Source organism: Aquarana catesbeiana, linkage group LG05, assembly GCF_042186555.1.
Source record: "Aquarana catesbeiana isolate 2022-GZ linkage group LG05, ASM4218655v1, whole genome shotgun sequence".
NCBI classification, from domain to species: domain Eukaryota; kingdom Metazoa; phylum Chordata; class Amphibia; order Anura; family Ranidae; genus Aquarana; species Aquarana catesbeiana.
The window spans coordinates 25,717,846-25,734,622 of record NC_133328.1 but is presented as its reverse complement, the minus strand read 5'-3'; the positions used below and the strand labels follow the sequence as shown (position 1 = coordinate 25,734,622).

General features: G+C 47.4%; 1 protein-coding gene across 1 annotated transcript in view; it reads left to right on the top strand.

The window, feature by feature from the left end:
• Positions 1 to 200: 200 nt before the first annotated feature.
• Positions 201 to 16,777, top strand: part of LG05H7orf78 (linkage group 05 C7orf78 homolog) — a 44,360-nt gene continuing 27,783 nt past the window's right edge. The window contains exons 1-2 of the mRNA XM_073632652.1: positions 201 to 404; positions 12,655 to 13,111. Coding sequence (XP_073488753.1) covers positions 12,665 to 13,111 — 447 coding nt within the window. The 5' untranslated portion in view covers positions 201 to 404; positions 12,655 to 12,664. The remainder of the gene's footprint in view (positions 405 to 12,654; positions 13,112 to 16,777) is intronic.

Sequence of the window (16,777 nt, the reverse complement as noted above, 5' to 3'; positions counted from 1 at the left end):
TCTTTACATCCTGCAGCCATTTTCCAGCAGCTTTGCCTTCTGTACATAGAGGTGGCCTTTTATGGTAGATTATATAGAAGGTTCCTCCAGTCCTGTCCGGACATGCTGATCCTGATCAGGCACTTCACATTCTATCTAGAACAATAGTAGTTACATAGTTGCTAAGTGCCGGTCAATGCTCTTTTCACAAGTCACCCAGCAATGGCTCTTCCAGTTTTTTGTCAATGAAGGAAGGGAGAAGTTCTTATTATTCCGTCTCCTGGTAACTCAAGTTTGGTGCAGAGCTCCGGTGGTGTCTCCGGGGCGGCTGACAGCAGATCAGAATTCTATGTGTACCTGACTGCAGCTGCTCTGGAGCCTAAATGAAGCCCAGATACCGATAAATAATTCATTTACCCCGGGAGGTAAGAGATTTCTCCACTTATTTACTATGATGTGAATAGCAAACGGGTTGAACTCAATACATTTCACACTAAGACTGTAACAGAATTCAGTAATGAAATGAACAATCCTAAAATATAATACATTTAATTTTCATGAGATGAACTGAATTGATCAAACATTTGAAGGATTATTTAAGCGTTATTAAACCCAAAAGCGAACCAATTCCTAGATGTGATGTCTGCTTTAGTTTTCTTTATTTAGCTCTCAGTCACATTAGAACGATTTTACAGGTCAAATCGCATGACAAGTTGCACCCTTTTGCCGGCAATCGGTGTGACGCCAACTTTGCGGCGTCGCACCGATTTGAAAAAGTAGTTCCTGCATTACTTTTTGCCGATTTCAGGTGCGACTTGCATAGACATTTGTGCATGAAGCTGCACGGATATACGGCTTTGAAATGGTGCAATTTCAGATGAAGTCGCTCGACTCCAAAGCCGCATTCAATGTAAACGACGAGTTAGTCTGTCTTTCCCTTTTTTTTCAACCTGGTGATCCAGCCAATAGGGTCTGTTTTTTTTTTTTTAAACAGAATAAGCTCTCTTGCAGATGTAGCAGTTAAAGGGATGAGACAAACCATTTACCACTGACAGGGGTGCTTACAATGATCGGTATTTATTTATTTATATCTGTCTGTTGTTTTTCAAAAGCACACGCTCTCCAGCAGAATGTATCAGTTTTCATGGATGAGACAAACCATTCAACCAGGGGCGTAACTACCACCATAGCGACCCATGCGGGCGCTATGGGGCCCGCAGCTGAGTGGGGCCCAGTGAGGATAAGACTACCGCCGGCACAGTCTCCCAGCCAGGGGAAGAGAGAGGAAAGGAAGAGGCGAGCTGTCCGTATCAGCAGAGAGCTGAATTGCCCGATGTAATAGCTTTCATTAGAACTTCCAGTGTTCCCGGGGCTCACGTCACATAGCTCCACCTGTTGGCTTGGTGCCTTTGATAGACAGAACGCCAAACCAATGCGGGACATGTGACATCATCAAAGGCGTCGGGCCAAGAGGTGGGGCTATGTGACGATGAGCCCCGGGAAGACAGGAAATTCAAATGAAAGCTATTACAGCGGGCAATCCCGCTCTCTGCTGATCCGGGTGGCTTGCCTCTTCCTCTGCATAGGTGGGGCTGTATGGGGCACAGGCAGACTAGGCTGTATTGGGCACAGGCCACGCTGTATTGGGCACAGGTCACGCTGTATGTGGCACAAGTCACACTGCATTGACACTAGGGCAGCTGTGGGGGGGGCTGTTTGCAGGGGGGCCCCATACAACATTTTGCTATGGGGCCCTGCTATTTCTAGTTACGCCCCTGCATTCAATGCTGACAGGGGTGCTTACAATGATCATCTTTTATTTAAACATGTATAAAACTGCTGCAACTCCCTCTAAAGTGTGAGCTAGTTTGGCTACAACCTGTTAGTGTATCTAAATTTGCTAGTCCATCTAACACCCCCCCATCATTACTGCCCATTAATGCCCATCAATGACCCCGCCCCCCTCTGACGCACGGGGACTTCCCAATGGCTTCCCCGTGGCATCAGAGGGGGGCGGGGCCACCTGTTTACGATGTAAACGGGTGGTCCCGCCCCCCTCTGACGCCGCAGAGAAGCCATTGGGAAGTCCCCGTGCATCAGAGGGGGCGGGGTCACCCGGGTACGTCACCATGTGGCCCAGCCCTCAGTTATAAAAGAACTGTCACCTGAGAGGACGGTCATTACGGCGGCTACCTCCCATGGAGGCGGATCGGTGGCGGCGCACGGGGGGTTTTTTTCGGTCCGGCGGAGCGAGAGAAGATGAATGGACTTCGTGGGACATTTTTATTTTTTTATTTTTTAATAAAGGACTTGTCCCAAGATGTGTCTTGTGGTTTTTTAACATTCTGACACTTTTTTTGTGAAATGGTAGGGGTACAATGTACTCGTTACCACTTCAAACAGGGGGGGCGGGATCTGGGGTCCCGTTGTTAAAGGGGGCTTCCAGATTCCGATAAGCCCCCCAACCACAGACCCCCACAACCACCGGGCAAGGGTTGTGGGGATGAGGCCCTTGTCTTCATCAACATGGGGACAAGGTGCTTTGGGGGGCTACCCTCCCCAAGTTGAGGGCATGTGGCCTGGTACAGTTCAGGAGGGGGGCGCCCCCCCCCCCCTTTTCCTGCGGCCTTCTAGGTTGCGTGCTCGGATAAGGGTCTGGAATGGATTTTTGGGGGGACCCCCACGCCATTTTTTTTTATTTTGGCGCGGGGTTCCCCTTAAAATCCATACCAGACCTGAAGGGCCTGGTATGGAATTTGGGGGGACCCCATGCAATTTTCTTTTTAATTTTGGGTCGGGGTTCCCCTTAATATTCATACCAGACCCAAAGGGCCTAGTATGGATTTCTGGGGGGACCCCCATGCCGTTTTTTTCAATGACTTTTATCTGTATTGCCAAGAACTGACAATTCATTATAGCCGCAAGTAGTTTTAAATGACTTTTTTCCTTTAGAAATGTCATTTTGTGCAGGGACTGTTCTAAACACGGGAAAAAGGCACCACTTTACAGGCATTCTATAGACACCCCCAGGTACAAAATTTAAAGGAATATTTCACTTTTATTGTTTCACTTTAAGCATGATTAAAATAACTGCTCCCGAAAAAATGGCTGTTTTTAAAACTTTTTTTTGCATTGATACATGTCTCCTGGGGCAGGACCCGGCTCCCCAAACCCTTTTTATGAAAATAACTTGCATATTAACCCTTAAAATGAGCACTTTTGATTTTTGATGTTCATGTCCCATAGACTTTAACGGTGTTCGCGTGTTCAAACAAATTATTTGCCTGTTCGCATGTTCTGCTGCGAACCGAACCGGGGGGTGTTCGGCTCATCCCTACCCCTCATCAGTGCCCATAAGTGCTGCCTCATCAGTGCCCATCAGTGCAGCCTATTAGTGTCCATCAGTGCCACCTCATCAGTGTACACCAAAGAAGGAGAAAAATTACTTACCTGTATTTACAAAATTTACTTACAGAAAAACTTTTTTTTTTTTCAACATTTTCGGGCTTTTTTTTTTTTTTGTAAAAAATAAAAAACCCAGCAGTGATTAAATACCACCAAAAGAAATCTCTATTTGTGTGGAGAAAATGATAAAAATTTCACATGGTTACAGTGTAGCATGACCGCGCAATTGTCATTCAAAGTGTGACAGCACTGAAAGCTGAAAATTGGCCTGGGCAGTAGGGATGAGCCGAACACCCCCCGGTTCGGTTCGCACCAGAACCCGCGAACGGACCGAAAGTTTGCACGAACGTTAGAACCCCATTGACGTCTATGGGACTCGAACGTTCGAAATCAAAAGTGCTCATTTTAAAGGCTAATTTGCATGGTATCCTACCCCAGGGGACATGTATCAATGCAAAAAAAACTTTTAAAAACGGCCGTTTTTTCGGGAGCAGTGATTTTAATGATGCTTAAAGTAAAAAAAAAAAAGTGAAATATTCCTTTAAATATCGTACCTGGGGGGTGTCTATAGTATGCCTGTAAAGTGACGCGTGTTTCCCATGTTTAGAACAGTCCCTGCACCAAATGTCATTTTTAAAGGAAAAAATCTCATTTAAAACTGCTTGCGGGTTTAATGTAATGTCAGGTCCTGGCAATATGGATGAAAATCAGTGAGACAAACGGCATGGGTACCCCCCAGTCCATTACCAGGCCCTTTGGGTCTTGTATGGATATTAAGGGGAACCCCGCACCCAAATTAAAATAAGGAAAGGTGTGGGGCCACCAGGCCCTATATACTCTGAACAGCAGTATACAGGCGGTGCAAACAAGACAGGGACTGTAGGTTTGTTGTTAAGTAGAATCTGTTTGTAATTTTGAACATTTTTAACGTGTTTAGCTCCAGCCAAAAAATCTTTTCTAAGCTTTTTGGAAAACATAGGGAAGGGTTATCACCCCTGTGACATTTGTTTTGCTGTCTTTCCTCCTCTTCAGAAGATTTCACCTCACTTTTTTGTCCCAATGAAAAATGTTTTTTGAAAATTTGGGTTTTTTTGTGGAACAAGGTTTGGAAAGCATCAGTGGAAAGGAGAAATTGTTTTCCCATATTAACTCTTACAGGAGAGAATTTCCCTTCCTAGGGGTAAATTTCATCTCACTTCCTGTTGTCTCCTTCCGTTTGCAAATAGGAGTCGTTTGTAAGTTAGATGTTTGAAAGTAGGGTCCTGCCCTATATACTCAGCAGAAATTTGGGCCTTAGGTGTTGCTGTGGCCACAACACTGTAAGCCCTCACAGGGCCCTGCTGTGAAATATTAGATCAAGAATTGTAATTACATGCCCCTGTTGAACAGGAGCTGAAAAATTAGGCCTTAGGCACTGGTGCTGGTGCCACAACACTGCAACCCCTCACAGACACTCTAGTTGGAACGCAGGAACGAGCCCTGCTGCAAATTATTGCTTCAAAAATTGTAATTACACGCCCCTGTTAGACAGGGGCAGAAAAATTGGGCCTTAGGCACTGGTGCTGGTGCCACAACACTGCAACCCCTCACAGACACTCTAGTTGGAACGCAGGAAGGAGCCCTGCTGCAAAGTATTGCATCAAAAATTGTAATTACACGCCCCTGTTAGACAGGGGCAGAAAAATTGGGCCTTAGGCACTGGTGCTGGTGCCACAACACTGCAACCCCTCACAGACACTCCAGTTGGAACGCAGGAACGAGCCCTGCTGCAAAGTATTACATCAAAAATTGTAATTACACGCCCCTGTTAAACAGGGGCTGAAAAATTGTGCCTTAGGCACTGGTGGTGGCGCCCAGAACCAAAAATGTTCTTACAAGCTATCAGCGTGATGATTGAGGAGGAAGAGGATAATTACTCAGGGATAGTCACTCAGCATCAGCATAGGCAGTCTTTGAAGGGATCTGAGATTTCAAAAAAAATTATTCGGTTACATCAGCATCAGGTGCTTGGTAGCTGGTGGTGATCCAAGACTCATTCATTTTTATGAAGGTCAGCCGATCGACCGAGTCGGTGGACAGACGCACCCTGTGATCGGTTACCACGCCTCCAGCAGCACTGAATGTGCGTTCCGAAAGAACGCTGGATGCAGGACAGGCCAGTAGCTCAATTGCATACTGTGCAAGCTCTGGCCAGTGATCCATCCTCAAGACCCAGTAACCCAGAGGATTTTCGGTGGGAAAGGTGTCCAAGTCTGATCTTGCCCCTAGGTATTCCTGCACCATGTAAAACAGACGCTGGCGATGGTTGCTGGAACCGATCATACCTTGGGGCTGCGGACCAAAAAATTGTCTGAACGCATCGGTCAGACGGCCACCTTCTCCACCACTCCTTCTTTGACTGACCGAAGCCTCAGCAACACGTTGTCCAGAAACAGGAGTTTGTAACCTCCCAGTCTCTGGGAACGCGTTGCACAGACCTTTCTGCAAGGCCTCCCGAAGATGTTTCATCCTCTGCTCCCTCTGCGATGGCAAGATAAGGTCCGCAACCTTACCCTTGTAACGTGGATCAAGGAGGGTTGCCAGCCAGTATTGGTCCTTCTCCTTGATACCACGAATACGAGGATCCTTACGCAGGCTTTGCAGGATCAGGGAGGCCATGCAGCGTAGGTTTGCTGAGGCATTCGGTCCGGAGTCCTCTGGGTCACTAAGAACGACATGGTCCGCAGCCACCTCCTCCCAGCCACGTACAAGTCCATGTGTTTCTTGGGACTGATCCCTTAAAGACTGCTGCTGATGCTGAGTGCCAGGCTCCACCTCCATACTGACACAATCTTCCTCCTCCTCCTCTTCCTCCTCGTCCTCTTCCTGTGTGATCGGCGGGCACGCAGGAACACTGTCTGGATAAAGGGGGCCTTGAGAGCTAAGGAAGTCCTCCTCTTCCTGCCTCTGTTCTGCCTCAAGTGCCCTGTCCATTATTCCACGCAGCGTGTGCTCCAACAGGTGGACAAGGGGGACAGTGTCACTGATGCATGCACTGTCACTGCTCACCATCCTCGTGGCCTCCTCGAATGGTGACAGGATAGTGCATGCATCCCTGATCATGGCCCACTGGCGTGGGGAAAAAAACCAAGCTCCCCTGACCCTGTCCTGGTGCCATAGTCGCACAGGTACTCATTGATGGCCCTCTGCTGCGTGTGCAGCCGCTGCAGCATGGCCAACGTTGAGTTCCACCTGGTGGGCATGTCACAGATTAGGCGGTTCTTGGGCAGGTTAAACTCCTTTTGGAGGTCCGTCAGCCGAGCACTGGCATTATATGACCGGCGGAAATGCACACAGACTTTCCTGGCCTGCCTCAGGACATCCTGTAAGCCCAGGTACCTGCCCAAGAACCGCTGCACCACCAAGTTAAGGACGTGAGCCAAACAAGGCACATGGGTCATTTGTCCCTGTCGGAGGGCAGAGAGGAGGTTGGTGCCATTGTCGCAAACCACCATTCCTGCCTTAAGTTGGCGTGGCGTCAACCACCTCTGAACCTGCCCCTGCAGAGCTGACAGAACCTCTGCCCCAGTGTGGCTCCTGTCCCCCAAGCACACCAGCTCAAGCACCGCATGGCATCTTTTGGCCTGCGTACTTGCGTAGCCCCTTGAACGCCTACGGAGCACCGCTGGTTCCGAGGAAGAGGCCATGGAGGAAGAAGAAGAGGAGGGGGTGGAGGAGAGAGGTGTGTCACAATCATTAGCATTTTGGAGGCGTGGTGGCGGAACAACCTCCAACACTACTGCACCTTGTCCTGCATCCTTCCCAGCTGCCAGCAGAGTCACCCAATGCGCCGTGAAACTTAGGTAACGTCCCTGTCCATGCCTGCTGGACCATGAGTCAGCGGTAATATGCACCTTACCGCTGACCGCCCTGTCCAGCGAGGCATGGACATTGCCTTCCACATGCCGGTAGAGAGCCGGAATCGCCTTCCGTGAGAAAAAGTGGCGTTTGGGTACCTGCCACTGAGGAACCGCACATTCCACAAACTCACGGAAGGGGGCAGAGTCTACCAACTGAAAAGGCAGCAGTTGAAGTGCTAGCAATTTTGCCAAGCTAGCATTCAACCGCTGGGCATGTGGATGGCTGGGAGCAAACTTCTTTCGGCGGTGCAGCAGCTGGGGCAGGGAAATTTGCCTGGTACAATCTGACGTCGGTGTACCAAAAGCAGATTGCCCACAAGTACTTGGCTGTGACACACCTAATTCTACACCTTCATTCCTCTCACTGCAGGTCTCAGAGAGGACTGAAGGTCTAGTGGGGTTGGAAATCTCAGCTGATGAGGAACAAGGAGAGATCCTCTTTGTTCTTTGGTGTGGGTCTTTTAGATACGCTTGCCAACGAACTGCATGGCAGGTCAACATATGTCTGGTCAAGCATGTGGTACCCAAGCGGGAGATGTTTTGGCCACGCGAGATACGCTTGAGACATATGTTGCAAATAGCAGCGGTGCGATCTGATGCACTCGTCTCAAAAAAGGCCCACACCAAAGAACTTTTTGAATAACGCGCAGAGACTGCAGCGCCCTGCACATGTGGAGCTTTGGGGTGTGATGCAGTCAATGTGCTGCCCTTAGGCTGGCCCCTGGAGGGCATCCTGCCTCGTTGGTGATGTGCCGCTGCCTCCTCCTCCTCCTCCTCCTCCTCTCTCCTATCAGGCACCCACGTTGAGTCAGTGACCTCATCATCCCCTCCCTCCTCATCACTGGAGCAAACCTGGCAGTATGCTGCAGCAGGGGGAGCATGACTGCCAGATTGCTGTCCTTCTTGGGCACCCCCTCTGTCCATGCTCATGTTACTGCCTTCATCGAGCTCAGTATCGTCATCAGAGCCTTCCAAACGCTGGGCATCCTCCTGGAGCATGTACCCAACACTGTGGTCAAACAGTTCGAGGGAATCCTCATGAGGACATGGTGGAGCTAGGGAAGGAGTCACTGATGACATTGAGCTGAGGGAAGAGGCCGCTGCTTTGCCAGACAAAGCACCCTGGGCATGGGTGAGAGAGGATGAGGAGGATGAGGACGGCTTGGTCATCCACTCGACCAAGTCTTCCGCATGTTGCGGCTCAACACGGCCAGCTGCCGAAAAAAAGGCCAAGCGTGTCCCATGGCCACGTGCTGATGAGGATGCACCGTCTCCACGACCAGCACTAGACACAGAGCCTGCTTGCCCTCTCTTATTGGCTTGTGACTGTCTGCCTCTCCTTCTTGGCCTTCCAGACATACTAATGGCCTGTAGCTGCACTAAGCTGGGATAGAACACCTGTAATTTTCTTCAAGTAGCTTTATATACTGTAACCAGACAAGCCTGCCTGTCAGTAGGAAGATAACAGGAACGGATCTAGCTGAACACTGTGAGCAGGATGCACTGCACTAAATGTAAATAGCAGGAACGGATCTAGCTGAACACTGTGAGCAGGACGCACTGCACTAAATGTAAATAGTCTAGAAGATAACAGGAACGGCTCTAGCTGAACACTGTGAGCAGGACGCACTGCACTAAATGTAAATAGCAGGAACGGCTCTAGCTGAACACTGTGAGCAGGACGCACTGCACTAAATGTAAATAGCAGGAACGGATCTAGCTGAACACTGTGAGCAGGACGCACTGCACTAAATGTAAATAGTCTAGAAGATAACAGGAACGGATCTAGCTGAACACTGTGAGCAGGACGCACTGTACTAAATGTAAATAGCAGGAACGGATCTAGCTGAACACTGTGAGCAGGACGCACTGCACTAAATGTAAATAGCAGGAACGGATCTAGCTGAACACTGTGAGCAGGACGCACTGCACTAAATGTAAATAACAGGAACGGATCTAGCTGAACACTGTGAGCAGGACGCACTGCACTAAATGTAAATAGCAGGAACGGATCTAGCTGAACACTGTGAGCAGGACGCACTGCACTAAATGTAAATTGCAGGAATGGATCTAGCTGAACACTGTGAGCAGGACGCACTGCACTAAATGTAAATAGTCTAGAAGCTAACAGGAACGGATCTAGCTGAACACTGTGAGCAGGACGCACTGCACTAAATGTAAATAGCAGGAACGGATCTAGCTGAACACTGTGAGCAGGACGCACTGCATTAAATGTAAATAGTCTAGATAGAAGATAACAGGAACGGATCTAGCTAAACTGAATACAGTGTATATATATATATATGCAACACCTGGGATGCATATATATACACAATACACTGTAAGTGCAGCTAACTGACTGACTGTTCTGCCTAATCTATCTAACTCAAATCAAATGACACTGTCTGTGTCTCTCTCTCTCTATCTCTCAGCACACCGGAACACACACTACACAGGGCCGCCGTGCAGGCGGCCTTATATAGTGTGGGGTGTGTACTAAATCCCCTGAGCCATAATTGGCCAAAGCCACCCTGGCTTTGGCCAATTACAGCTCTCTCTACTGACGGCGCTGTGATTGGCCAAGCATGCGGGTCATAGTGCATGCTTGGCCAATCATCAGCCAGCAATGCACTGCGATGCCGCAGTGAATTATGGGCCGTGACGCGCCACACGAATTTAGCGCGAACGGCCCATAACGTTCGCAATTCGGCGAACGATCGAACAGCCGATGTTCGACTCGAACACGAAGCTCATCCCTACTGGGCAGGAAGGGGATGAAAGTGCCCTGTAGGCAAGTGGTTAATCCAGAGTGGAGGCATTCTAATACAAGAAGTGTGCTACTGGCCAGATCACCAGGGGGAAAAAGCCTAAAAAAGAAATAAAACAAATGCAGCCATCACATCTAATGACTGGTAAGCTTCAATATATTACATTTTTTAGTTATGGGTTTAATACCGCTTTAAATAATTGGAGCTGATGGCAGGCGTCCACTGGGAATGGTGTGCTGTTCTCTCCACATGGATTTTTATTGCAATAAAAAATATTCCTAATAAAAATTTGTACAGTCATATCCCTGATGTGGATTGGTTTAGGATTGGGTTCATGGCCACCCTGTGGCATCCTTGGCACTGTCGTAAGGCTTTTTGCACTAGGAGCTTTATCATTTCTGATGTACTGGCACAGTGTGCTGTAATGGAAGCCACTCACGCCTTCTACTGATCTTAAGTCCCTGTTCACATTTGGGCAATTAGGAACCATGAGCAGAACCAGTGCGATTCCAAATCGTGGCAATACCTGCATTTTGGCTGCCATTCATCCTAAACGGCACCCCAAACATGGTGCATTTTAGCCACAATTGTGTCTTGGTAAAACGCGTGAGAAATGCAGCACAACGTGCATATAAAAGCGAGTCTGGCTCATGGACAAAATTTGGTCCCTGAACTTCTTTTGGGTGACAAAAGCGCATAGGGCCGCCCATTTAAGTGAATGGGTGGCCCTATGCATGACACATGGAATCGCATGAGAAACTCCCAAACAAAATCATGAGTGGGAACGTGAGTCCCCACTATGCGCAGTGTGAACAGGAGCTTAATCCAGTTGCTCGGTCTTTGTGCTCACAGCACAGACATTGGCTGCCCACTAACACATATATGAGTTGTGTGGGCACTGAAGCCCACCTTTTTGCCACTGCACATACAGTGGGGAAAATAATTATTTGATCCCCTGCAGATTTTGTAAGTTTGCCCACTTACAAAGAAATGAAGGGTCTATCATTTTTATCATCGGTCTATTTTAAATGATAGAGACAGAATATCAACCACAACTACAGAAAAAAACACGATACAAATGTTATAAACTGGTTTGCAGTTCAGTGAGTAAAATAAGTATTTGATCCCCTACCAACCAACAATAATTCTGGCTCCCACAGACTGGCTACAATATGTTCTCATGTGGTACACAGATTAGTCCTGTCAATTTAAGAAGAAGCTCCTAACGACAACTCATTATGTGTATAAAAGACACCTGTCCACAGAATCTCTTTCTTCCATTCAAACCTCACCATCCATGGGCAAAACCAAAGAGCTGTCGAAGGACATCAGGAACAAGACTGTAGACCTGCAGAAGGCTGGAATGAGCTACAAGACCATCAGCAAGAAGCTTGGTGAGAAGGAGACAAATGTTGGAGCGATTATTCGCAAATGGAAAAAATAAAAAATAACCATCAATCGACCTCGGTCTGGAGCTCCATACAACATTTTGCCTCATGGGGTAAGGATGATCATGAGAAAAGTGAGGGATCAGTCCAGAACTACACGGAAGGAGCTTGTGAATGATCTCAAGACAGTTGGGACCACAGTCACCAAACAAACCATTGGTAACAAAATACGCTGCCATTAATTGAAATCCTGCAGCACCCGCAAGGTCCCCCTCCTCAAAAAGGCACATGTACAGGCCCATCTGAAATCTGCCAATGAACATTTAAATGATTCAGAGAAGGATTGGGAGAAAGTGCTGTGGTCAGATGAGACCAAAATTGAACTCTTTGGCATTAACTCGATTTGCCGTGTTTGGAGGAAGAAAAATGCCTTCTATGACATTCATCATAACATTATTATTTGGGGCTGTTTCTCTGCTAAAGGTACAGGCCGACTTTGCCATATTGAGGGGCCAATGGACAGGGCCACATATTGTAAAATATTGGATAAGAACCTTCTTCCCTCAGCCAGAACACTGAAGCTAGATCGAGTCTTCCAGCATGACAATCACCCAAAACATGCCGTTAAGGCAACAAAGGAGTGACTCAAGAAGAAGCACATTAAGGTCATGGAGTGGCCAACCAGTCTCCAGACATTAATCCTATAAAAAAATGTATGGAGGAGCTGAAACTTCGAGTTGCCAAGCGACAGTCAAGTAACCTTAAGGATTTAGAGAAGATCTGTAAAGAAGAGTGGACCAAAATCCCTCCTGAGATGTGTGCAAACCTGGTCACCAACTACAAGAAACGTCCTAACTCTGTGCTTGCCAAGAGTTTCTTTACCAAGTACTAAGTCATATTTTGCTTGGGGATGAAATACTTATTTTACTCTCTGAACTGCAACTCAATTTATCACATTTGTATCATGTGTTTTTTTGGTTGATATTCTGTCTCTATCATTTAAAATCCTTTGATAAAAATTATAGACCCTTAATTTCTTTGAAAGTGGGCAAACTTACAAAATCTGCAGGGGATTAAATAATTATTTTCCCCACTGCATGTTTTAGGCAGTTGTAAAGGGGTTGAGATTAATTTATAAGCAACACAAAATCTTATATGATAATTGGGAAATAATATTTTTGGTGTTTTCTTTTTGTTTTATAACTATTTGTTTAGGGGATCATCCATGATGTCTGCCAAGATGAGACCTCCATCTGAACTTGACCATCGTTATTTCTTTACCAGACAAGTGAAATTTAGCGCCAATAGAAGACTAGCAGTGGAAAGAAGTGAACATGTCACAAATCCAAAACCGATCCCAGAATATAATATCTGGATGAGGAAACCTCCCGACTTCAGCGTCAAGCTGTACAAGTCACTGGCATTGCCAAGGAGGTCCGAGGACTTTGATACTGAAGAGAAGAAAAATGTGACCAAGGACACCAAGCAGTGGAATAAGCTGGAAGTGATTTCAGGTCCCCTGAACCCCATACAGCGCCCTACAAAACCACTTACAAAGTTCTTAACAAAGTTTAGACATATTGGTCCCTTCGAGGCCAGCCTCATGTGTGTTAAAGAAGGCTGTTACCCGAAGGATAAATACCAAGATCCAAAGCCACATGACTTTAGACAGGTAAGTCAATTTAGTTACAAAGACAATAAACATAATGAGAAGTATAAACTGAGTAGGAGGTTGAAACATCACCAGCACTCTGGTGTGAATAGTAAACATTTTTATTGGTGCAAAGCTTACATACACCATGTTTAACCACAGTTTTGGGGCCACACAGGGTCCCTTCCATAATGACATCAGTATATCACTTTGGGGAAAGGGTCCTACATGGTCTGAAACATTGGCTACACATGAGGCATATAAGTGTATATTATATGCTGGTGATGTTTTAGCTGGACTAAACTGTATCTGAGCACTACAAACTGAAAACACTATTTCATTCATTTTTATTATTCAAAGCAAACTCACCCATCCCTCCATGTCTCCATGCTTTGTTGAGAAATCATTTTGAAAAACACCTCTTAGCATTTCTAGCTGTGGCCATCTTGAGTAAGGGCAGACGATTCTTGTAGCATTTATCTTCTGGAATCCATCTACCCTTAGCTCAGGCGTGCAGGCATATAGGCAGGTTTGCCTACTATGTTTACTTAGTTACTCGGCTGCTTAGGTCAGGGTGAAGAGGCTAATATTTCTTTTAGCCTTCCCTGATCATGTCTGCAGGCTTTTTGGGGTCCGGTCTCCATTCCTGTTATATATAAAAGGGAAAAAGTCCAGAGCCAGACACATGGATTCCAATGGTTTTTTTTTTTTTTTTTTAGAAGCACATGATTAGAGCCTGAGGCTCTAGTTGGCTTCAAAAAAGGGTGGGCTCAGGGCGCAGAGCACTGCGCCCTGAGCCCACCCAGTTGTGTGACAATAGTGAATTAATATTCACTATTGTCTTCCTGATTCTCCTCCCAGCCAATAAGGAAATGGGTCCTGAGACACCGCAGTCAGCAGAGGTGGAGGAGGAAGGAGATTCAGGGTGAAGCTGCCACCCAGAGGAAGCTCTGTCACGACCTAGATGGGGTAAGTGTGAGGCTGGTGACTGACCGACCCATTGGGGGGGGTGTGGCGACGGGTGGATTGTTTGCCGCTCTCCCCCAAAAATGATACCACCAGCCGCCCGCCACTGTACGCTGGACTGGTGGAGTGGGTCAGGGCATACCTCAGTTACAAGTGTGTAGTTACTTGAGATGAAACATCTTACAGGGAAACTCTGCACATTATTGCACAGGGATTGCCTTAATGTTTGATTCTTCATATGACCGCAGCCTCCGCCTGGTCCCAGACATTGATGTGCACGCCTTAGGGCGAGGTGTTACCCCACATGTATGGGTGCAGCAGACCCCACCCACAAACAGGTGGGTGTACTTAGCTGGGAAAGCCCCTCCTCCCCTCCTAAAGACTCATGGCATGTGTGGCATCATTTTAGCCCAATCCAGGAACCAGGAAGCAACCAATGAAATGTGAAAAAAAAAAGTTTAAAACAAGTAAATAAAATATACTGTACCTTCCTATCTATTTACTAATGCTAGCAGCATAAGGATTAAAAATAGTTCATGTTGCTTGAAAGAGTTTAGTTCTGCTTTAACTTTCCACTGTGCTCTGCATCCCACCATTCGCTGGTGTCAATGCAACATAGTTGGCAACAGTCCCCATTTGCCCGGGACATTCACGGAAATCAGACTGATGTCCTGGTCTGGACCTGTGGGCCTGTCACGGGCAAAATCCTGAAAAATAGGCTTTGTCACAGGCGTCACCATGGGGGTGTGGACCGCACTCGGGTGACACCAATGGCGTAGCTGTAGAGGTCCCGTGCGCCCCCCCCCCCCCGGTCACACTGACTCACTCCCACCACTCACGCTCCTTTCAGTATGCAGTCTTGTCCCAGATCAGCTTGTGATTGGTGGGATCGGCTGTGGAGAGGCTGGGTGTCTGCTGTGCCTCATGAAGCTGCAGGGCCGCCCCCTTCTGCTTGGCTTATCTTGCGCTTATTAAATAGGGGCGCAGTGGTGAACAGGGAGAGACACCTGAGGCAGGTACTGGTGCCTGCTATCAGAAAAGCTACAGCTGGGGTGGGTCCACTGACTGTCCTATGCAGCAACTTTGGTGCAACTTTTGTGTGCCTGTCTTCCCACCATCCTTTCACAGTGTCTTCCCTCCCAGCAGCCCGAAACAGCCCAGCTCTGATCATAACCCGCCCTTCACCGACCCTTTTCACCCCCCCTCTTCTCCACCCACCCCCCAACTCTGCTCACCCCCCTCTTCTCCATCCCCCTCCATCTCTGCTCAGGCCCCCAACTCTGCTCACCACCCTCTTCTCCATCCCCCCACCAACTCTACTCACGCCCCCAACTCTGCTCACCACCCTCTTCTCCATCCCCCCTCCAACTCTGCTCACGCCCCCAACTCGCATCTCTACTCATCACCCCTCTTCTCCATCCCCCCTCCAACTCTGCTCACGCCCCCAACTCCCATCTCTGCTCATCCCCCCTCTTCTCCATCCCCACCCCACCTCTGCTCACCACCCCACCCCCCACCCCCTCCTTCTTCTCCAGCCCTCCCCAACCTCCTGCCCTACCTACACTCCCTATATATTACCACAATTTTCACTATGTAAGTCACCCCAGACTCTATTTAACCACACCGTCTTTAAGCCATTTTGCGTAATTTAAAGTAAGTCCATTTTTCGCGCTACATTTTTTTTACTTCTGCTAGACCATGCCTATAAATGAATGCCCCACCTCTAATTAAAATAATACTCCATCTACAGAAAAAAAAAAGTGTCCACAAAAAGTTTTTTCAAAATGTTGGCAACTATGCTACAAGCACCCATCTGCTGCCAAAGTCGAACAGTGCAAGGAGTGCAGGCCATTCCTAGATTTTTACCAGAAATTGAGCGCTGACCTTTTTTTTTTTTAATGTACTTATCCAGCAAAACCTTTTTTGTTTTTAGTTTTAGATAGGGTGGGGAAGGATTAGAAACTCTCTCGGGTTTTTATTACAATCCAGGGCTCTGTTAGAGAGACTACTTCCTGTCCTGCAGACGATGTTTTACCAGACAGGAAGTAATTATGGGAATATCACCTGTGTGAGACTTTTTTACTTTTTGGAATGATTCTGTGCTTGACGTTGTGCACCCTGTGTATCACACAAATCAACCAATTGTATTGAAACCAATGTAGTGTAATGGTCGCCTCTGTATGAGGGGTCAGGGATATAGCTTAGTGTAGCGTCGCCTATAACAGTCCCAGTTCTTGAAAACCAAGCAAGCCAAGCCTTCTGGAATGTGGCCGTCATATTCACTGACCAGGAAGTACAGGGGGGCTAAAGAAAGGAAGAACAAAAGAGTTCCAATGGTTCCAGGAGTGCAATTATTATACGAGATTTATATAGCGCCAACAGTTTACGCAGCGCTTTACAATGTATAAGGGGGACAACACAATTACAGTACAGTTCAATACAAAAGGTACAGGAGGGCCCTGCTTGTAGAGCTTACATTCTAAAGGGAGGGGGTGGTGGTACAAAAGGTAATAGCTGCAAAGAATGATTTGATGGGGGGTGGCTCCGGGACAGTTATGTGGGTGTGGGATAGGCTTCCCTGAATAAATGAGTTTTCAGGGATCTCCTAAAGGTGGACAGGGTAGGGGCTGATCAGTGCAATTGTCCACAGGAGATGGCTGAGACTCGTGTCTTGCAGAAACATAGTCCATTGGATGTGCAGATGAGTCAGTTTGACATGGT